Source organism: Danio aesculapii, chromosome 2, assembly GCF_903798145.1.
Source record: "Danio aesculapii chromosome 2, fDanAes4.1, whole genome shotgun sequence".
NCBI classification, from domain to species: domain Eukaryota; kingdom Metazoa; phylum Chordata; class Actinopteri; order Cypriniformes; family Danionidae; genus Danio; species Danio aesculapii.
The window spans coordinates 8,348,479-8,371,821 of record NC_079436.1 but is presented as its reverse complement, the minus strand read 5'-3'; the positions used below and the strand labels follow the sequence as shown (position 1 = coordinate 8,371,821).

The window sequence follows — 23,343 nt, the reverse complement described above, 5'->3', positions numbered from 1 at the left end:
CGTTATAATGGCGTCGACAAACTTGGTTGGTAAAAAAGGTGCAAAACCAACAGGGACCAACCAACAGTATCTGAGGAAGTACAAGCGAGAAAGCGAAGGATTGAAGCAGTGTACTGACGCTGTGACACGTTACCTGATAGATTCAAAAGACCGAAGAGTCGTTAGATAGAGAAAAGATTAATGAAATATCACGTTTAACAACTATAGTGAGGCGTGATCCAGCGGTACATCCTTGATAAACTGTCCGACGTGCACTGCTCTCTCGGGTTTTGTGCTCAAAGCACCCGCTGACTGCTGGAGCTCAGACGCACACATACACTGCAGTGCATGACATTGTGTGTGTGTGGTCACGTGATGTGCGTTTTCAGCGGTACAGTGTGGGTAGAGAGCTGTTCAGAAATGCTAGGTAAAATGCCACTGTGGACATGGATCGTTTTCGTTCTAAAATGCCATTTTAAAACTAAGATGTGTTAGTGTAAACGTGGCCGTGTGTATTTTCCGCAAGCAGGTTAACCTAAGTTTAACCTAAGTTCCCTAGCACAACATCCGCTATTTGAATATTTATAACTCATAAATTTTTTATATTTTTTTCCATATAGCATTATTTTTCTACACTGTGGTTGATTTGTGCACAAATAAATCATGACACAAATACAGTTCTTGTCGTTGAGTTATCTTTAGGGTTGGGTCAATAGACGATGCCATCATCCATAGCCAATGGCCGATAGACATCACAATGCTGAGCCAGCATCGCGATCCTCCGCCCCGCCTCCATCGCAAACCCGCTCGCGAAAAATGCACACTTAAACCCCGTTTACACTAATACGTCTTACTTTAAAATGTCATTTTAGAATGAAAACAATCCACATCCACACTGGAGTTTCACCTAGCATTTCTGAAAAGCCCTCCTTCAACACTATATGACTGAAAACGCACATCACGTGACCACACACACACAGAGCTGAGATCCAGGCAGTCAGCAGGTGCTTTGAGCACAAAACCCCAGAGAGCTGTTCACGTCAGACAGTTTATCATGGATGTACTGCTGGATCACATCTCAATATAGTTGTTAAACATGATATTTAATTAATCTTGTCTCTATCTAACGACTCTTCTGTCTTTTGAATCTATCAGGTAATGTGTCACAGCATCAGTACACTGCTTCAATCCTTCGCTTTCTCGCTTGTACTTAGTGATTTTGGCGAAAACCTCAGATACTGTTGGTTGGTTCCTGTTGATTGTGCACCTTTTTTACCAACCAAGTTTGTTGACGCCTTTATGACGACACAGATCACTCTGCCTATTCATGCCAGAGTCCCGCAGAAAATATGATTGACTAGTGGTAATTTGTGTGTAACTTCTCTTTATTTATTTATGATTTGGTTATGGGTAAAACAAAGACCATGCGGGTCAGGTAGTTGAAACGGTAGGCTACAAATAATTAATTCATTATTCATAAATAATTAAATCACCACTGCCTACGACGACATTGCCATTGTCCATCGCGATGTTTCACATTAGACATTGTACGACAATGCCAAATTGGTCGACATCGCCCAACCCTAGTTACCTTAATCACAAAGTTTCATACAAAACAGTATTAAAACTTATTTTTAAAGCAGTTTTTTTCTCTTTATTTTTCTCTAAAATAAGTTTCATCAAAAGTATGAAAGTTTTTATGGTATTTTGCCAAAAAAGTGTTAAATATGTAAACATACCCTAAAGCCTAGTGAAATGACCAAGCACACAACTGTGTTTATAACTTAAAATGTTTACTGGTTGTTCAAAATATAAGAAACAATCCCAACCATATAAAAAGCTACAGTCAGGGCTTAAGGCACTAGCGTTAAAGGGACAGTTCACCCAAAAATGAAATTTACCTACTATTTACTCATTCTCAAGTGGTTCCAAACCTTTATGAGTTTCTGTACACTTGAAGAATGAAACCAGTAACCACTGACATTCATAGTAGGAAAAACAAATACTATGGAAGTCAATGATTGCATGCTTTTTTTCTCGTAATATCTTCTTTTTTGTTCAACAGAGGAAAGAAACTCATAAAGATTTGGTTAGGTGATCAAATCAATCTAACCTCATTCTAAAAATATACATTTCTGGAGATCGTAAATTATGTAGCCAGAGCTATGTATGGCTGCCTTTCGTCTAAAATGAATGCTACAGGGCGGTATGATGCCGTTCTTTTATGGGCTTACCAGTTGACCGCTTACCTCCGCATGGATGGCATTTCCGCTGTTACCAGTTTGTCCGGTGGCTCGCCACATACGTCGGTGGACTTGTGACCTGGAGCAGAACTGACCACAAATGATGGGGTTCGAGTCCACCGAAGAACGGTTCCAGAAAGCAGTACGACAAAAACAAAGGCCAAACTTGGATTGCTTTTAAAAACACTACGGTTGGGTTTAGGGAAATGCATGGGCGCTGGTCAATCGGTGCTTTTGAAAACACTATCGGTTGGGTTTAGGAGGGGAGGAGGTTGGTTTAATCGATCGGTCAGTCAGTTGACTGCGGCCTCTGGTGGATTTACGCAAGAAGAGTTATGGCACTTGTGAGAGAACTTTGAGATCTCAAAAAGCGTACACAGCAGCCTCTAGTGGATTTACGTGAGAACAGCAGGCACGAATGGCACTTGCGAGAGAAATTTGAGATCTCAAAAAGCATACACAGCGGCCTTGCAGATTTGCGAAAACAAAAACAGCAAAAAATGTACCTCCTGGGACGTATTTGGTATTCTCCAGAATTTTAGATAGGGGTACATTTTCAGAATGAGCCTGGGTTGGATTAAATTATCTCATAATTTTCAGTTTAGTGTGAACTATCCCTTTACTATCATAAGGCATAGAATAAAGACATTATATCTGCTACATTTCCCATTCCAGTAGTGTTTGGATTGGGTAATTTTCTAGCTAAGTGGTTTATGCTGCTCTGTGGGTTCTCCAGATCTGCATTTTAAGAGCCGGTAGATCCTTCCCTCCACCAGGTTACTCTGATTGTCCAGATACGCATCCCTGATGCTGATATCAGAACAGAGGAAAGCCAGATGCTGGTTGAGCTTCACTAGTCCCACCAGGACGATCCCGCCAAACAACATGAGGCTGGGCCACAGCAGGTAATACAGGGCCATTTCTATGTTATATTTCCTCCTGCAGATGGCATCTTCTGGGTGTGAAGGGCTGATAAAGCATGTCATGTTTTCCCTTTGCGTAATTAACGCTTCTTTGATGTTACGGGCCTCGGTTTCTTGTTCCGTCTTGTTTCGTTGGCATTTGGGAGTGTAGAAACACTGGGAGAAAGAGTTTGTTTAAAATTGAAACAGATAACAGAAACATTTCAATGATATCTCAAGGCAATTCGTAACTTTTTAATTTAGTGGCTAACTCGTATAAATTTGTATGATTTCTTTCGTACATTTTAGTATGATTTGCTCATCCCACCAATGACGGTTGGGTCTAGGGGTGGAGTTTGGTGCCACTCATCCTTTTTTAAATCGTACATTTTCCTTCATACGAATTAGCCACTAAACTGACAAAACGTAAAATAGTTACGTTTCCTCAGAAGATTAGGCTGGACGTTTGTATGGTAACTCACTTTTGGATAGAAATGCAAATTATAAATGTTTTAAAATACATCTTTGTGCGTAACTTGGAACAATATGTGTAATCTTATAATTATTTCAATTTGGAAAAGCTTACTGCTGCATATCCCTATTAAAAAGTAGTAAAAGAAACAAAAAAATGTTGCAAAGTACACAATTTCTGACTAAATGAAATTACAATTAGTTTCAACATAACTTGTCATAAATCTGGAATAAACATGATCGCTATTATAATTGTCATTAATATTTTGATGATAAAGTTTCTCATTAAAAGTGTCAATACTCTGTCAAATAACATTATTAGGGTGTTTATAAACATTTAATGACATTTTAATGACTAATTGACGTAAATGAAACATGTTAATAACGCTGTTATAACATTCATGACACACTTATGCTGAGTTCAGACTGCATGATTTTCAATGTAGTCGTGTCACAGATGTTTTCACACTGCATCACTATCTGGGCTAGCGTATTTAGAAAGTAGTCACTACTTGTAGCGTCACCACTTGCAGCTCTCAGACTGATTGTAGTTACCGAATGCTTTCAGCGGCAGAGAGGATTAATGTAACTGGTAGACGTTGTGCGCTGCAATCAAACCGGACAATCAAAAGCATCAATATAGCAGCGCTTTAATAAATGGTCTTAGCAGAAGGCATCGTGCATATCAAAAACAGGCAAAGCAATAGATTAATATTATTCAACATATTTAGATGTAACCCCATCTGTAATCTTTAACATTTTCATAAGTAACTGTAATTTAATTATACATTTTTTCTCAGTAACTGTAACTAATTATGTTTTTTTGATTTTGTAAATTACGTAACGCTGTTGCATGTAACTAGTTACTCCTCAACACTGCTCATCAGCGATTCTCTCAGATTGCGTCTTTGATAGTTCACACTGTGTGATTGTCACTCATGTGAACGAACACTGATTTGCCTGTGACTTCAGGCATTTGTCGGTGATTTCTCAAAACCTGTCGGCGTCTCAAAATCGAGGCTAAAATCATGCAGTCTGAACTCGGCATTATGATGGCCTCATGACAGTCATGCTTATGATGGATCTATGAAAGTTATGTTGGTAATGTCAAGTTTTCATAACAATGGCATCTCAAACAATATCACTTTTGCATTTAAAATAGCACAACAAAGCTAATGGCATTTAATGATAGTTAATAAACATATAGCATAACATCTACTTCAGATTAAAGATGACGTGTCATATCATGTTTATAAAGGTTTCGTGAAAGTTTAATGAACTTAAATCAGTGTTGCCACAATATACATGTTTTATACATTTTGCACTTTCTTAAAATAAAAACATATCATTATAAAATCATTTGTGTTTAGAATTTTTGTAGTTTATTATTTTTACAATGTTAAAATGTAAATATACTGATTTTGTAGAATTAATTAAAGTTATACTGTCTTTTACATTTTTTGAAAGATGAACTATTCTGATGCCAACACAGAGTCAGAAGTGCTGCCTGAAATCTGAGAGGTGAGTTTTTTGTTTATTTTAAGGCTACGTCTACTCCAATCCAGATACATTTGAAAATGGTGTTTTCGTCTTAAAAAGCTCCATGTTCACACTATCGTTTTAAATTCTTTCTGAAAAATTGGTCATCCACTCTAAAACGGCCAACCCAGGCTTATTCTGAAAACGTGAGGTACAGACGTTTCTGGAGACCACGAAATACGTCCCGGCGGCACATTTTTCTGCCGTTTTTGTTTTCGCGAATCCACGAGAGGCCACTATGTATGCTTTTTGAGATCTCAAGTTTCCCTCGCTAGTGCCATTCGCGCCTGCTGTTCTCGCGTAAACCCACCAGAGGCCGCTGTCGACTGACTTTCTGACGGACCTTTTGACTGACTGAGCGAACTATCGACTGACCCACCCTCCCCCTTCCATAAACCCAACCAATTTTATTGCAATACAATACAAAAAAAGAAAAGCCCTCGTCTGATTTTTTTTACCACGTTTTAAGATTTGACCACATTCTCACCCTGCTATTTACTTGTTTGTTTAATTTTTTGGATTCTGTTTTTGTCTTAACTGATTTCTGGAACCGCTCTTCACCAGACTCAAACCCCGTCATCATGGTCAACACCTCTCTGCGCCTCAAGTCCGCCGGCGTACATGGCGCGCTAACGGGACAAACTGGTTGCAGCCGGAATGCGGTCCATATGGAGGTAAGCGGTCAGCTGGTAAGCGCAAAAAGGAACGGCGTCACACTGCTCCGTAGCGTTTGTTTAAAAAAAAAAAATCAATGCAGCCATACGTACCTCTGGCTACAAAATTCGCGGTTTCCAGAAACATCTGTAGGGCTACGTTTTCAGAATGAGCCTGTGTTGAAAACGACTGAAAACTATGTCGTTCATGTAGACCGCCATGTTAGCTGCGTCACATAACTTAAATGCGTCATCGTTTTCGAAAGCTTCACATTGCAGCACAAAAACATTAATTCATAAATTTTCCTTTGGCTTAGTCTCTATTTCAGAGGTCGCCACATCAGAATGAACTGCCAACTATTCCGGCATATGTTTTATGCAGCGAATGCACTTCCAGTCACAACCCAGTACTGGAAAACACCCATACACACTCACATTCACACACACATACTCATACACTATGACCAATTTAGTTGATTTAATTCACCCATTACGCATTCATACAGTTTGGACAGCATTTTTAAAAAAAGATACGATTTCAATTCCTAAACGTGGAACTTTTTGGTGTAAACCAAAAGACCGAAACAAAGAGAAAATAATGTGTTTTTTAGTAAAAGGGTATTAGTGTGAAAATGGCTTAACATACCGCTAACTTAATTCTTACTGAGAGCAACTCACATGGCATTAAAATAATACTTCATTTAATTCTAATTGTGCAATTCGTTAGATTATTAAGGCTAAAAATATAAAAAACAACAGATCCGTACAATCACGGTGTTGAAATAAACAAAAATCTCGCCTCTCAGATCTCTGACAACACCTCTGACTCAAACCAGGAAGAGGAAGCAGCTGGGTTCGTCACTTTTTAGGGTCCCCTGACACATTTCTGTTGTGTCGTGCTGTGTGCTATTTGCAGCATGTTACTGTATTTGCATGTGTTGTGAGAATTTATGTGCGTGCGTTGTCACATTGATGAAGATGTGTTAATAATGTGTGTGAATGTGTGATGTGTAAATAACACTAATAGTTGTACCTTTAGCCTGGAATTCACAGCGTCTTCATCGTAGTAAAGTTGAAGCGAGGACGTTTTGTCAGAGGTTGTGATGTTTACCAAAGCACGCAGACATTTGAAGTTAACAATGCCACGGCAGTCCATCACTTCATCCGACAACTCAGTCTGCACCAGTGAGCAGTTCACAGAACTTATCCAATCACTGTTACAAACACAAAACATTAAATGGTTTATTATAGTGAATGTTTTCAATGCTTGATTTGAAATACACTAAAAAAAGTGTACTTTGAACAAACTTATCATTTTTTTTTTTTAAAATTTGTTACATTAAATATAACTTTGGTTAAAACTTTAATATTTTTACTATAAATACATTAATTATTTTTTACTTTGGTACAACATAGATTTTTATTATGGAACTTTGGGCCAACCTTTTGGGTTGAAACAGAAAAATGTAATTTAATTTTATCAAAATAATTATTCTGGAGCCACTGTGCGGCCCCAAATTCACATTAGAAATCTATAAAAACCTAATAGCACATAAGCAGTACCTTTTCCCCCCTGTTTTTACTGTTAGTTTAAAGTTCAAATATTATTTTGGGACCCCCATGCCGGTTCATTTTTTGCTTTAAAGCAAAATGAATAAAACAGGTTGCAGTCAGAAACCACTTTTTTAAATCCACTTAATCCAATATATAGATATAATTTGAAAAAAGTGAAACTACTGTTCCTTTCATTCAGTGTATGAAATGCAATGTGTGCAGAAAAAAAATCAGTCAAGATTACTATTTTAGATATATCCATATTATGTGTAGATATATCATATTATAATACATAGAATGCAAAAATAGCCTAAATAAGATCAAGAAATAGCAATGTTATATTTGTATATATATACAAATATATACAGAAATTTTCACAGTATGAATGATGTTTTTTCTTCTGGAGAAAGTCTTTTTTGCTTTATTTCAGCTAGAGTAAAATTAGTTTTTAATTTTTTAAATTATTAGCCCCTTTAAGCAATTTTTTTCAGATAGTCTACAGAACAAACAATCGTTATACAATAACTTGCCTAATTACCCTAACCTGCCTTACCCTAACCTAATTAACATAATAAAAGCCTTTAAATGTCACTTTAAGCTGTATAGAAGTATCTTGAAAAATATCTAGTAAAATATTATTTACTGTCATCATGGCAAAGATAAAATAAATCAGTTATTAGAAATGAGTTATTAAAACTATAATGTTTAGAAATGTGTTGAAAAAAATCCTCTCTCCGTTAAACAGAATTTGAGGAAAAAATAAACAAAGGGGCCAATAATTCTGACTTCAACTATATATATATATATATATATATATATATATATATATATATATATATATATATATATATATATATATATATATATATATACATATGAGCAATATCACATGAGTAGCAATGCGTTGTGGCTGTATATCGGCTCTGGTGGGAGGCGTGCCTTGGCCGCAGATATGCGTTATATACAGCCACAATATACAGCCATATCGTACTGCTACGAGTGTGATATTACATTTATACAACAGTTGGACGGCATAATCATTTATATAAAAAAGAAAATCAAACACAGAGAGTCTCAAAACCCTTTTGTAAGAGGAACTACTTTCTTCTGCCATTCATTCACATCTGCAGCTGACGTCAGAACAGCAGAAACCATTACTAATTCACAAACCTCATTTTAGAGCTAGTGTTTGAATGATTCTCTAGCGTAATGTCGAAAAATGATGACAAAACGGGATTTTGCCCACATTTTGAGATTATAAGGCTGAACAGCATGAAATGCCATCAGTCTACAGAGATTCCCCAGTATTTCTCTGTTGCAATTGGGAGATCACAATATTACAATGGTATAAATACAGCACTACAACATACAAAACAGAGAGATCGACTTAGAAAGTCATTTACCTGTTTAATAATGATTTGATCAGCTGTATTTGAATTATGCTGTTTTCTCTTAGGGCTTATTATGCGTTCTCTGTGGCCATCGGTGAACATCGTCAACTGTCTTTGCTCAAAGACAGGCTAATGGCCGCCAACTTGCTGTCTCTCAGAAATTATAAATATTTAAATAAAATAGGCACTATCCTTATAAATAAACTGCAAAGATGCAATCTAAACAACTATATTCTTCACTAAAATTCCACCAAAAGTTCTTTATGTTGCCCAACAGCTGCAATATTTGTCAATCTGTAGAGTGTCCTCTGCTTGTTGCTGTATGTGGGTGGAATAATACACAAGGGTGAAGGGTGAAGAAGCAGTACAAGTGCTGTTACTCGCAGAATATCGCACGGCCAATCAGATTCAAGAACCAGACAGAACTGCTGTATATATATATATATATATATATATATATATATATATATATATATATATATATATATATATATATATATATATATATATATATAATGACATTTCTTTCACTGAATGCGATTAACTACAACACAATCATATTTTCTATTACAGCCCATTACTTTGGGTTTTATAACATAAATTATCACATAATTCTGAACGAGATTTGGTCGAGATACAACTTTTTAAGTTTTTAGCAAGTTTTTGTTCAAACTACTTAAATAAAATGAGTTGAATCAACACAATTCTTAAGGTTTTTTGGGACAATTTATTAAGTTTATTCTCAATCCCCTCAATCCAAACTTGTTTGATTTGTGTTGGGACAACATGTAGAAATTTTATGGAACCTAGCTAATTTTACTGCACTATAAAAAGCAATTACATAAAAAGTGTGTGAACCTATTAAAAATGACAAGTTCATTGATTGATTCATTTTATTTTCAGCTTAGTTCCTTTATTAATCAGGGGTCACCACAGCGGAATGAATCATCAACTGATCCAGCATATGTTTTACACAGCGGGTGCCCTTCCAGCAGTAACCCATCACTGGGAAACACCCATACACACTCACATTCACACACATACACTACAGAATATTTAGCTTACCCTAAGTGTCCTTAACTTAATTTTTATAATTATGCACATAGTTCATTTACTTAAAGAAGCGTTAACTTATTTTTTTAAAGTAAAGTCAACTAATTGCTTTTTACAGTGTCTATTCTAATGATTTTTGGCATTAAATACAAATCAATCATTTTTGACACACAGAAAGTATTTCTGGCTATTGTCAAAAAACTCGAGCAACATAAGACTTTGTGGTCCTGGGTTACATTTATTTATAGTGATCATTTATAATAATTTTTATCATCGTAACAGTTGTTTTCAAACTGACGGGCTGTCTAGTGCTGAAACTAACCTATGGATGCACGGTTTGACCATCAAGATTCCCACCATCAGGTACATGAGGATGGAGCAGGCCATCATGAGGAAGCCTAGGAGGACGGCTCTGTCTTCTCCAACGCTGGAGTCTGGGATTTGAGCTCGGGCTTTCTCGTTGCACTTCAACTCCCTCTCTTTCCTCCAGTTCCCCCCAGAATCCTGCAGCTGGGCCTGCTGGTGGATAACATCCCTAAGAAACAGCAGGAGAATAACTCAATTACTACACTATATTTCATCACCAATGTATATGGGTTGTTGTCATAACATACCGTCATCATTTACAATGCAGTGAACTGTTAAACATTTAATTTTAAATTAGTAAATATTAGTAAAATAATAGATAAGCATAAGGAATATATTTACACACATTTACATAAGTAAATAGACTCAATGATGAGCTGGAAATCTGTGGATTTCTTTGCACACAGATCACTGTAAAAAAAAATAGTGCAGCTAGAATAGTTAGTGGTGCAACTACTTCATGGAGCTTCAAGGGGCCGCTGGTCCGACTGACTCGAAAATTGGCATGTTGTGTTTTTGTCCAAGGTGGCACTTATGTATATGAGGGCATTATTATTTTCAGGACATATCATGAGAAATACAGACACCATCGATCAGTGAAGTTTCAGAACCTATTAGACAGGGTCCAATTGGAATAAATTTATATTTGCACTCACCGGCCACTTTATTAAGAACATCATATTAGTACCGGGTTGGACCCCTTTTGCTTTTAGAACTGCTTTCAGACCCCTTTTGTGTTGATCCTTCATGGCATAGGTTCAACAAGATACTGGAAATATTAATCAGAGATTTTGGTCCATATTGACATGATAGCATCATGCAGTTGCTGCAGATTTGTCGGCTGCACATGCATAATGCGAATCTCTCATTCCACCACATCTCAAAGGTGCTCTATTAGATTGAGATCTGGTGACTGTGGAGGCCATTTGAGCACGCTGAACTCATTTTCATGTTCAAGAAACCAGTCTGAGATGATTCATGCTTAATGACATGTTGTGTTATTCTGCTGGAAGTTGCCATCCGAAGATGGGTACAGTGTGGTCATAAAGAGATGGATATGGCCAGAAACAATACTCAGGTAGGCTGTGGTGCTGATAAGGCAGGATGGATCCATGCTTTCATGTTGTTGATGCCAAATTCTGACCCTACTATCCGAATGTCGCAGCAGAAATTGAGTCTATGGTCTGACTGTCATCAGACTAGGCAATGTTTTTTTCAATCTCCTATTGCCCAAATTTGGTAAGCCTGTGAGAATTGTAGCCTCAGTTTCCTGTTCTTAGCTGATAGGAGTGGCACCCAGTGTGGTCTTCTGCTGCTGTAGCCCATTTGCCTCAAGGTTGGATGTGTTGTGCATTCAGAGATGCTCTTCTGCATAGCTCGGTTGTAACGAGTGGTTATTTGAGTTACTGCTGTCTTTTTATCAGCTTGAACCAGTCTGGCCATTCTCCTCTGGCATCAACAAGGCATTTGTGTCAACAAAACTGCCGCTCACTGGATATTTTCTCTTTTTCAGAACATTCTCTGTAAATCCTAAAGATGATTGTGCATGAAAATCCCAGTAGATCAGCAGTTTCTGAAATACTCATACCAGCCTGTCTGGCAGCAATAAACAAGCCACGTCTTAAATCCCCTTTCTTCCCCATTCTGATGCTCAGTTGATCTGCAGCAGATCGTCTTGACCATGTAAACTGAAACTGTTAAACAGTGAAATAATGTAACAATTTTTCATTCATTAATTTTTTTTATTTTCAGCTTCATTCATTTTCTTTTCGACTAAATCCATTTATTAATCTGGAGTCACCACAGTGGAATGAACCGCCAACTTATCCAGCACATGTTTTACGCAGCGGATGCCCTTCCAGCTGCAACCCATCACTGGGAAACATCCATTCACACACATACACTACAGACAATTTAGCTTATCATATTCACCTATAGTGCATGTTTTTGGACTTGTGGGGGAAACCGGAGCACCCGGAGGATCCCACGGCACCAAAGAGTAAACATGCAAACTCTACACAGAAATGCCAACTGACCCAGCTGAGGCTCGAACCAGTGACCTTCTAGCTGTGAGGCTAACGTTCAACCCATAGTTTTATATTTATATTTTTACTATATATATATTGGAAAACAATTTGAACACAGAAGCACAGAACACAGAAAATATACATTAAAGATTTACGAATGTTACACCAGTTAATTCAAAACTATAATTAGTTTCAGCTTTATCACATTAGCTAACAACAATCCGAACTTAAAAAACTCATTGATGCTTGTGTTATAATTGTAAAGTCTCACCACAAAACCCTTATCTCGTACTAACATCCCAACTATTGACTATTACCTTCATTAATCAAGCCTGACACGGTGGATCTGATCTCCATACATACCGCATGTGTCGCCGCCGCGCACCCTGCAGGGTGATGTTAACAGGAACACTGAAAGACCCCCGAGGGGACTGATTCAGCAGCATTTCTGTCTTACTAAGTAACCCTTGACTGGGTTACAGCACTAAATTAACACAACACCGACCCCACTTCAACAAGGTCAATGTCCCATACATCTAGACACAGAACCAGCAGGCAGTTTGGCCGTCAGACGTGCAGTGCACAACAGAGTGCACTTAAGGGATTGTTTTCTTCGCATCCAGATGAGATCAGCGGAATATTTTTCCTCTGCCTGAACTGGGAGGTCACAGAGGGTTTCTATAGGAACCCCTACAGCCAGACCATAATTATGTCCTATGGGACTGTAAACACAACAGACTTTTTTCTTTCTTTTTTTTTTACATTTGACCTGAACAAAACAATAAAGTGCATGGCATCATGTGTGATTTTGATAAAGCTTTATGGAAAACTTTTCACTTAATGCTAATTTAATTAAGGTAGTTCATCATTTGCTAAGCATCAACTCCATATTAATAGACATTAGTAAGCAGTTTATAAATACAGCTACGAATGCTGTATTCTTATTATGTGCTTGATTTTCATACTTTGTTAATGATTGTTTTGAAGGTACTTTATCATATGTGGTTTGAAATCTGAAAGTGGTTTCAAACCTTAATGAGTTTCCTTATTCTGTTAAACACAAAAAGAAGATATTTTGAAAAATGTTAGAAATCATTGACTTCCACAGAGGGAAAAACAAATACTTTCGTTGTTACAGTCATTTTAGTACCCAACCAGACTCACTTGAGGGCACTCCAGCTATATAAACCCTCCAGCCATTAACCCTGACTACACCTCCCATCATGTATTGCATCCCACAGCTGAAACAGTTATTAATCTGAACACTGACTTACACATACATATTTACACTAATTACACACACTCCCCCAACTATGTTAGCGCTACATTCACTCTTAACCAGTCTTTTATTTCTGTTAGAGTGCAATTTAAAGCATTTTCCATGTTTCTGGTTTGCGTCTGATTTTGGATTATTGATTGTTTGCCGTCTGCCCTGCCCATCTATGCTTTTTGGATGACCTTTTATGCACTGTTTGTTCCTGTTGACCCTTACCTCTATGATCATCCCTTATGTATAAAAAGCTGCATGTGGAACTCCTCCTCCATTGCCACGGCCCATCATAACAATAGACGTAGACAGTTACGTTTCGAGCATTTTTCAAAATAACATATATTGTGTGACTTTTAGTGGTAATATTTTTATGGGCCCAGGACATTATTCATTAATTTTCTTTCAGCTTAGTGTCTGTTTTAGAGGTCGCCACAGTGGAATGAACTGCCAACTATTCCAGCATGTTTTTTTTTTTTTTTTACATTTGACCTGAACAAAACAATAAAGTGCATGGAATCATATGTGATTTTGATATGGAAAATTTTTGGTATCACTTTTTAATAACTGCACACTATGAATCATGTACCAATCCTCAGCTAGTTAATAATTTTCTAAGCATTAACTCTGTATTACTAGACATCAGTGAGCAGTTTATAAATACAGCTACGAATGCTGTATTCTTGTAATGTGCTTGGTTTTCATACTTTGTTAATGATAGTTTTAATGACTAAATTAAGCATTATTTACCAACCAGTTATTTAGGAGTATTTATTAATTTATGAATGAATACGCAAACTCCACGCGAACACGAGGAGAACATGCAAACTCCACACAGAAATGGCAGCCTGATCTCACGAGAAAACGTAAGTATTTTACGTTTTGTCAGTTTAGTGGCTAATTCGTACGATTTTACAAAAGGAAACGCATGGCACCTAACCCCACCCCTAAACCCAACCGTGATTGGGGGATGAGCAAATCGTACTATATTGTTTGAATTAGATTGTACGAATTAATACGAATTAGCCACTAAATCAAAAAGTTACGAATTGCCGTGAGATTATGTTGGAAATGCCAACTGAACCAGCCGAGGCTAGAACCAGCGGCCTTCTTGTTGTGAGGCGACAGCGCTACCCACTGCGCCACCGGCATAATACAGTGAACCAAAATAACTTCACAAAACTTTTTGTGTTTTTTATTTTGCTAAATTTCCCTAACTTACATATTTAACAGCAGAGATTTCTGAAATAGGCTTTGGCTGCTTTCTCTTCAAAATGCATCTGTGCTCTTGAATTGGTGTTTCATACAACTTTGTAAATGTTTAACTTCATGTGTATAGATTAATGTGTTTTTTGTAACGTTATTCTACTCAAAGCAACGATTGTGGTCTTTTGTTAGATCAATTCCATGATATCAGTTTGCCTAGCCTAATAATTTAATTTGGATGCATAATGCACATAATTACATAATTTACTTAAGATGTTCAAAAATATTTGTTAAACTGATTTTATAAAAACAGCATGTTAAAACTAAACAGAATAAAGTGTGAAGGCTTTAAGTTGATAGGAAATAAAATAAATTATCTTTAATTTCATCAGCCAATGCATAAAGTAACATATTTCCTAAGTGTATTTATTTGATATGGTACTTTAAATAAGATTTGTATGTTTATTTTAAAATGTAAATCGCGGAAATTCTGCTACAGGTAGTCCAGATTTGGCAGCATTAAAGGTAATGTTAAGAGAAAGCCAATATACAGTAGATCCTCCGTCATCAAAGAGGTGGTAGAAAGTAAACAAAAGGAAAATAACACATGTGACTGGAAACACACTCCATGTGTGACTGGGAATGTCTTATTTGTCCACCTGTGATTGGATTGTTGAAATCGCATCTTAATATTAACAGGTATAAACTACACGCACATGCGCGCTCTCGCTCTCTGCACCTGTCTGCCTGTCACAGCAGATTCAGTGGAGGTACTAACTATGTTAAACTTATGCCTACCTTGGCAAATGACCATGGAATAAGGTGCATTCGCGGAGGCGGAGGCGGAGGCCTCCGCTGTGCGTCGTGTGGTCCTTCGCCTCTAAGTCATGCATTAAAATCCTTTAACGCATGGCAAGCAGTTGATTATTCCTTATATATATATATATATATATATATATATATATATATATATATATATATATATATATATATATATATATATTTACATTTTTCATTAAACAATTCATATTTGCAGCCATCATAACATTTTTGTTGGGTTCCCAACGTTATTATTTTGACTTAATTTGACTGACAATTAAAAAAAATTTGCTATCTTCCTACTAAATTTCATAGTTATTACAAAAAACAGCAAGTGTCACAGAGAATTAACTGTGAACATTTTGATGTAGAAACACTATCCTCTTATCCTAAAAGGTCTTGTTAAAAACATCACAGTATACATCAATTGAATATCTAATATACATTGATTTAATATCCAGAATTAATCTAAAATCAGAGTAATTATGAGTTCTGAATGCTATCTTACCTCAAAACATGCGTTCTTCTGTGCATGATAGTTTTAGCTGCTAAACTGCGCTCTGAAAAAACATTCTGCAGACCAATTGATAAAACTCAGGTACGTTTGAGCTTTATGAGCACAACGGTGTATCAATAATTAATGAGTTTTCATCCAAAATAACTTGAATTATTAATGAATGATTTACTGTATATAAAAAGTAAACAACAATGTTGTGGGGCCATGTTTTCAAAATATCTGAAAGCTAAAAATAGCTCCTAACTTGCAGATCTACCAAGGAACTCATGCTTAGACATGACACAATGTGCTAAAATGGCCATCCCACTCCCCAGGCTTGAACATCATTGTAAATCTGTGGATTAATTTGAAAAGGACCGTCCACGCTCACTGCATGTAACTTAACCAAAGCACATCATTGGCTAAACTAAGGTCTTCTCTTTCCAAAAAACAATTAGAACATTGGTCTTGGGAACATAAATATGTTGCCATATGGCAACACCATACGTAGAGGGTTAAGCATTATTAACAAACCAGTTATTTAGGACGAGCTTCATGGATATAATTCAGAATAAGTAAGTAAACAATTAATAAACTATTCAAATATATGTCTAATATTTCAGGCATACAGTAATATTTTTTATTGCTTACTAATTGTCACAATCACCAGCGATCCAGATTCAAGCCTGTGCTGATCGCTGGTAAACACACAATATTGCAGAGAACTACAAATCCGCCATTATATAGACCACAAGGTCCAGTCATGCACCACTCACACACCTGGCCTAGATCCCCATGATTGCACACAGACACAGCTGAAGCTACTCATGAAATGATTACAAGGACTATTTATACAGCACACACACACACACACTTCAGTGCTGAGTCTTGTTAAACTGTATAGTGAACATTACAACACGTTTCCTTGCCTAGTCCTGCTGTGTACCGATCTTTGTTTTGTTTGTTTACGTTGCCTGCTAGTACTGGCAATGTGCCTGTTATTTGACAACGATTCTGGATTTCCTGTGCACATCTGTTTGCCCCTGTGTTGACCATTGCTTGCCTGACCATCCTGCTAATAAACCCTGCATTTGGATCCTCACTTCCTGTTGTCAGCGTCACTTCACATTACACTAATGTTTATTCTTAAATTATTCAATGAATTATATAACATTTTATTTCGGGATATGAACTGTTGCTCAGTGAAGTGGTTGGTGGTCTTTGAAAGGTGAGTTGTTTTTCGTTTATTTTAATATCTTGATTACACGACATAATAACACATCCATATCTCAGCAGGGTCCGTCATGTTTTTGGGTCCCCTAGAAACATTTCCGTTGTGTTACATGGATATTTGCAAGTGTTGTGACCAATTTGCTGCGCGTTTCTACAGTTGTTTGTGTTGTGACCAGTTTGCAGCGCGTTTCTTCACGTGTTTGTGTTGTGACCAATTTGCAGCGCGTTTCTTCACGTGTTTGTGTTGTGACCAATTTGCAGCGCGTTTCTTCACTTGTTTGTGTTGTAACCAATTTGCAGCGCGTTTCTTCACTTGTTTGTGTTGTAACCAATTTGCAGCACGTTTCTTCACTTGTTTGTGTTGTGACCAATTTGCTGCGCGTTTCTTCACTTGTTTGTGTTGTGACCAATTTGCTGCGCGTTTCTTCAGTTGTTTGTGTTGTGACCAATTTGCTGCACGTTTCTTCAGTTGTTTGCGCAATACCATCATATTTAGGTGTCCGAGGCATTAAAAGTAAATTATGTGACTCCCGTAATGGTGCTATGCATGCATGTTTGAATTGAATTCTGAATCACTAAATGACTATTAGACAGTAACCTGGATACATCTAGTGGGTGAACGAAAGTACTTTCAGAGGCCATACTGAAACAGAACATGGGCTGTTTCTCAATATGCGTTCTTCAGCGGTCTTGCGTCCTCGTGTTCTCGTGTAACGTCATCATCAGCTGCCAAAGTTCAGTTCCAATAATCATGACTGCAAGAACGGACGATGCGCGAAAATTCCAGGATGTGTTCTTGATATCGAGGACGCACCGATGCAGACTTGAGCACTGATCTCGCACAAGAAGTCCCAGAAGTCATTGCGACTAGAGGTGGGATGCGCAGCATTTTATATAGATTAATTATTAAAGTTCAGAGAGATCACTTATTTACCTCAGGAGTTTCCCTAAATGAAATGGTAAAAGTAAACATTACCATGGACATCTTAATAAAGGAATAAAAACATTAAGGGTGTTTGTTTACCGAAATTCGTATAAAAATCTGTTTTATTTATATTGTGTAATGTATATTTATAATGTTTTTATGCAGAGTATTTATTTTGAAATGGGGAAAAACAATAAATCGTTGTATGAATTTTGTAATGTTTAAATAATTTTCCATTAAAAACGCGTAAAGGTCACGTGACCATCAGGAAGAACGCAGCATCTCATTTCTCAAAAGGACACGTTCTCTGTTCTCGTGGTCTCCCGAGATCGTTCTTCCGAGGACACCTGGCAAGACCGGTCTCCACAAGAACGCAAGTCCGTTGTCTGCGTTCTTGAAATTGAGAAACAGCCATGGTGTCTAAAACCCATCGAAAACAAAATGGCTGCAAAAGAAAAGTGACCCTCATGACCCTACACAGTACACATTATACATAATTATAATGCATCACTGCTAGTTTTGTTCTGTTTATTAGTTCTTTGTTACTTTTGTTCATTACTTTTTTTACTCAGGGACTTCACTCCATGTAAATGTATTTCACTCTATGGTTCCCGTGTTTAGTACTTATTAAATTAGCCAGTTATTAAAATACAGTTGAGATCAAATTATTAGCCCTCCTGTGGACTTTCTTTGTCTTTTTAAAGTATTTCCCAATAGATGTTTAACAAAGCAAGGAAATTTTCACAGTATTTCCTATAACATTTTCTCTTCTGGAGAAAGTCTTATTTGTTTTATTTTGGCTAGAATGAAGGCAGTTTTAATTTTTTAAAAACCATTTTAAGATCAATATTATTAGCCACCTTAAGCAATATTTTTTTTGATTGTCTACAGACCAAACCATCATTATAAAATGAATTGCCTAATTACCCTAATTTGTCTAAGTAACCTAGTTAATCCTTTAAATTGCACTTTGAGCTGTATACTAGTATCTTGAAAAATATCTAGTCAGCAGTGTTGCCATATTGTGGAATTGCAAATTTATTTTTGCGGGTAAAAAAGGACATAGGCGGCTAGTGAACTTAGCACGATTTCTAGATGACTGGGCGGGTCTTTTTGCATTTTGGTGGGTTTTGGATAGTCAAATATTATGTACTGTCATCATGGCAAAGATTACCAACATCAGGTATTAGAAATTAGTTGTTAAAACTATTATATTTAGAAAAAAAATCTTAATTCTGTTAAACATAAATTGGGGAAAACTATACAGGGGGCTACTAATTCAGGAGGGCTAATAATTCTGACTTCAACTGTACCTTTTTAGACAAATTCATTGGTATTTTACTGGTCTTTTGCTGCAAATCAAGTAAAGTCCATGTGTGCCTTTATTTGCAAAAACAATTGTCAATTTGCATTATGGCATGTAAAACTTGCTTTTTCTCTCTTTGCATGTATTGAAGAAACCAAGTGCTCTCTGCCAAGTGAATGTTATTCAGGTACTACTTGAGGTTATTGTGTGTAATAAACTGCACATCCAGTTGATATGAATAGTACTAGAGCACTCACTTTTCTTCACACAAAGTGAAGCTCTCAAATGCTCAATCAATGTGTTCAAGAGTCAGTGAGTAAGGCCCAATCCCAATTCTACCCCTTAGCCCTTCCCCTTACTACTACCCCTCATTTTGCGCGTTCATGTCAAGGGGTAGGGGTGTCCCAATTCTCATTAGCTTGAAGGCGTAGGGCTAAGGGGAAGGGGTGAATACCCCTTCGAACAAAGATTTTTCAGGACCACACTTGAAACCAAGGGGTAAGAAATTTTCCCACAATACACCAGCCACAATGGCAGTATTGCTGAACCCGGAAGTGAGGAGATCAACAAATTAGTAATTTTTTTTTGTCATTATTACAAGTTTTTACAACAAACAAGCATATGTTTTAATATATTCATTACCGCGTTCGTCTTTTACCGTCATGCTTTAAAAAAAAACGCTAAAATAAAAACGGCAAAATTTCGCAATCCATAATCCATAGTAATATCTCTTGTACAGCAGTCCCACAACATTCTCACTCGATGACGCTCGAATACCCTGTCAGAAAAGTCTAGTGGCTGGGAATGACCTTTTACAGTGTCTGCTATAATGTTAGTGTTGTTTTCGTGTGTTTATATAGGTGAATATGGCCACAGTGTAAATGCACAGTATTACGATCTTATTGCCATATTTTATCGTTATGATAACATGATATCGTTGCCTTCAGTGATTTCTTGAAGATGAATACCAAAAAATAAAGCAACTGGAATAACCACAGTAGTCGCAATCGTGCTGTAGTGTTGTCACAATTCTTAGGGGTAAATTTTGAAGCCCTTCCCCTTCACACTCGATTTTAAGGGCCAAGGGGAAGGAGTAGGGGTACAAAAATAGAATTGGGTTTGGGCCTAAAAGTATACCTGTATATATTTAAACTAAACTTATATTATGTTCTGAGCCTCTAACTCAGCCTCTGGTTAATGAAAGTGAAAAGCATCACCCACTTCCCTAAACCTGACCTTCAGTTTTCAAAAAAAATCCAGTAAAAGAAAAGCCCTCGCCTGATTTTTACATTTGCAAATTTTACCACATTCTCACCCTGTCGTTTACTTGTTTGTTTTATTTTTTTACTTTTGTTTTTGTCTTACCTGCTTTCTGGAACTCGTCTTCGCCAGACTCCATCGTCACAGCCAACTCCACTCTGTGTCTCAAATCCTCCGACATACACGTTGAGCCACTCAACAAACAGCAGGAAAGCCGTCCACAAGGAGGTAAGTGGTCAGCTGGTAGCATGAAAAGGAACGACGTCATACCACCCAGTAGTTTTCATTTTAAAGATGAAATGCAGCCATACCTACCTCTGGCTACATAACTCACGATCTCCAGAAATGTATATAGGGCTACGTTTTCACAAGCCTATGTTGATGTCACTCATTTTTGACAGAGGTGTCATTTGCAGATTTTGCTTCTGAAGTATTCCTTTGATCCCTTGTTTATGTCTTATTGTGTTCCTCACCTGTGTCTATTATGGTTCATCATTATCCTCTGCAGGGGCTACACAGTAGCGCAGTAGCTAGTGCTGTTGCCTCACAGCAAGAAGGTCGCTGGCTGGGTCAGTTCTGTGTGGAGTTGCATGTTCTCCCTGTGTTTGCGTGGGTTTCCTCCGGGTGCTCCGGTTTCCTCCACAGTCCTAAGACATGTGGTACAGGTGAATTGGGTATGCTAAATTGAGCCCTGGGCTCCCTGCGCTCAATTATCTCCGAGCTCAGGGTTCTGTCCCGGGACAGTATGCCAAACCTGCTAATAGCATCAAGCAAGAACGTAGCCTAGGTGTGAACTCTTGAAATAGCATTTTCAGGCTCGAAAAACAATACTTTGTGTAAATTAATGTCCAAAGTGTGACCTGAATGTAATGCTGTCAGAAGTTTAATTACGCATAAATGCAATGAAATTAAAGACAAACCTAAAAACCAAAAATTTATACAAATGTCTTGTTCTCAACTTATGTTTTTATGTTATTTAGCCTTGGCCAGCAGATCCTGATGTCATCAGACACTGCCTTCATCTTCTTTCCTGAATGACTGTGAACATTCTCCAGTAGTCACTGGGATTCCTCTACTGCAGCCAAGCTTAATTGGGAGCAGCATAAGAATCTTAATAGCAGCATAAGAAATGGGACATCACTACTACACCATCATTTATCATTATACATCAAGGTTGTAACAAGCACATAGTAAGCACCAATTTGTAAAAAAAAATAATTGTGTTCAAGTTTTTTGGACATGACCACCAGAAAACAGTAGTTATTAACCTTACACATTACTAATTGTTTTACACACTGTAAAGCCTAACATTTTAGTTTAACTTGTAATTTAAAAAAAGTTACTTTGACTAAATGAAAAAGAGTTATGGTGAGTTATAAACTGATTATATTTAGCAGAACCCAAACCAAATGAGTTATTAATGAATTAAGTGAAGTTTATTTCTAAACTAATTTCGAGAGGATCACGTGCTTATGATTGCTTGCAGTTGGCACCGCATCATCCAATTCATGATTCACCAATAAGACGATTCCTAAGCCACTATAAATACCCTAAGCTCCATATCACAGCCATCTTCGTTTAGAAGAATCCCCCTTCCACCCCTACTCCTCCTCCTTTCCTAGATGGGTGGCACGGTGGCCCAGCGGTTAGCACTGTTGCCTCACAGCAAGAACGTCACTGGTTGTAGTCCTTACCAAGCCAGCCAACGTTTCTGTGTGGAATTTACACATTCTCCCCGTGCTCACGTGAGCTTCCCCCGGGTTCCCTGGTTTCCTCTCACCATCCAAAAACCTGCAGCTTTAGTTAATTGACTAATTCAAATTGGCACCATAGACATGCTCCTAGTAAGTAGTTATCTCTTAAGAGCAGTCACTATATGTTCATTAGCTACTGCAGCAGGGGAGTTCTCGAGATCTACCTGAGCTCAAACTCCCCTCTCGCCTTGCAAACGGGAGGGAGCCCCGGGCTTGAGGTGTTAATTCTAATGCTAGAAGCAATACCAAACCATTTGAGTAGCTATATAGTTGTTTGGACTTAATTAATTCTGCTGAATGATATAAACACAAATAATATATTTGTAAGGTGAGTTAATTCAAACTGTTTGAGGAAACCAATTGCGGCAAACCATTTAAGTTTTCAAACTAAATGGTTTGAGTACTGTAAACCAGTATACATAATATATTTTCTTTGTGGTATGAAGGTCAACGGCCACCATTTTTCAATATTTTTCCAAATATGTTCTTTTGTGTTCAACAGAAGAATGTCATTGCGCTCTTATTCATAGTCTTATTTTATTTATTTATTCATTTTAGTGTATCTTATCTTATTTCATTCTCTAGACTTTTTATAGTAGTGCACAGTCCTGTGTCATGTTGTCCATTTATGTTGTTTGATGTAGCACCTTGGTCCTGGAGGAACATTGTTTTGTTTCACTGTATACTGCATTGTATATTGTTGAAATGACAATAAAGCCAACTTGAAAATAAAGACTCGGAACCACTTGAGGGTAAATAATTGATGAGTAAATACAGATTTCTGGTTTAACTATCCCTTAAACATAGTTATTATGAAATATCACCATATGTATGCATAATATATTATTCAGTCAGAAATTAGCTCTTATAACCATTCAAAGCATACTGTTTTAAGGGAG

The 23,343-nt window shown here is 37.2% G+C and overlaps 1 protein-coding gene and 1 long non-coding RNA gene across 2 annotated transcripts; one reads left to right on the top strand and one right to left on the bottom strand.

Moving 5' to 3' along the window:
* Positions 1–2,626: 2,626 nt before the first annotated feature.
* On the bottom strand, positions 2,627–12,624 carry LOC130235310 (calcium-activated potassium channel subunit beta-3-like). Its single transcript, XM_056465865.1, has 4 exons — positions 12,542–12,624; positions 10,108–10,320; positions 6,823–7,001; positions 2,627–3,321 (listed from the first exon to the last, which is right to left on the bottom strand). Exons 1-4 carry the CDS (start codon positions 12,622–12,624, stop codon positions 2,921–2,923), a joined length of 876 nt encoding a protein of 291 aa, XP_056321840.1. The 3' UTR covers positions 2,627–2,920.
* Positions 12,625–19,562: 6,938 nt separating this feature from the next.
* LOC130235304 (uncharacterized) lies at positions 19,563–22,041 on the top strand. Its single transcript, XR_008838379.1, has 3 exons — positions 19,563–19,617; positions 20,823–20,918; positions 21,671–22,041. It is a non-coding gene; the product is annotated as an uncharacterized LOC130235304 (long non-coding RNA).
* Positions 22,042–23,343: the final 1,302 nt, after the last annotated feature.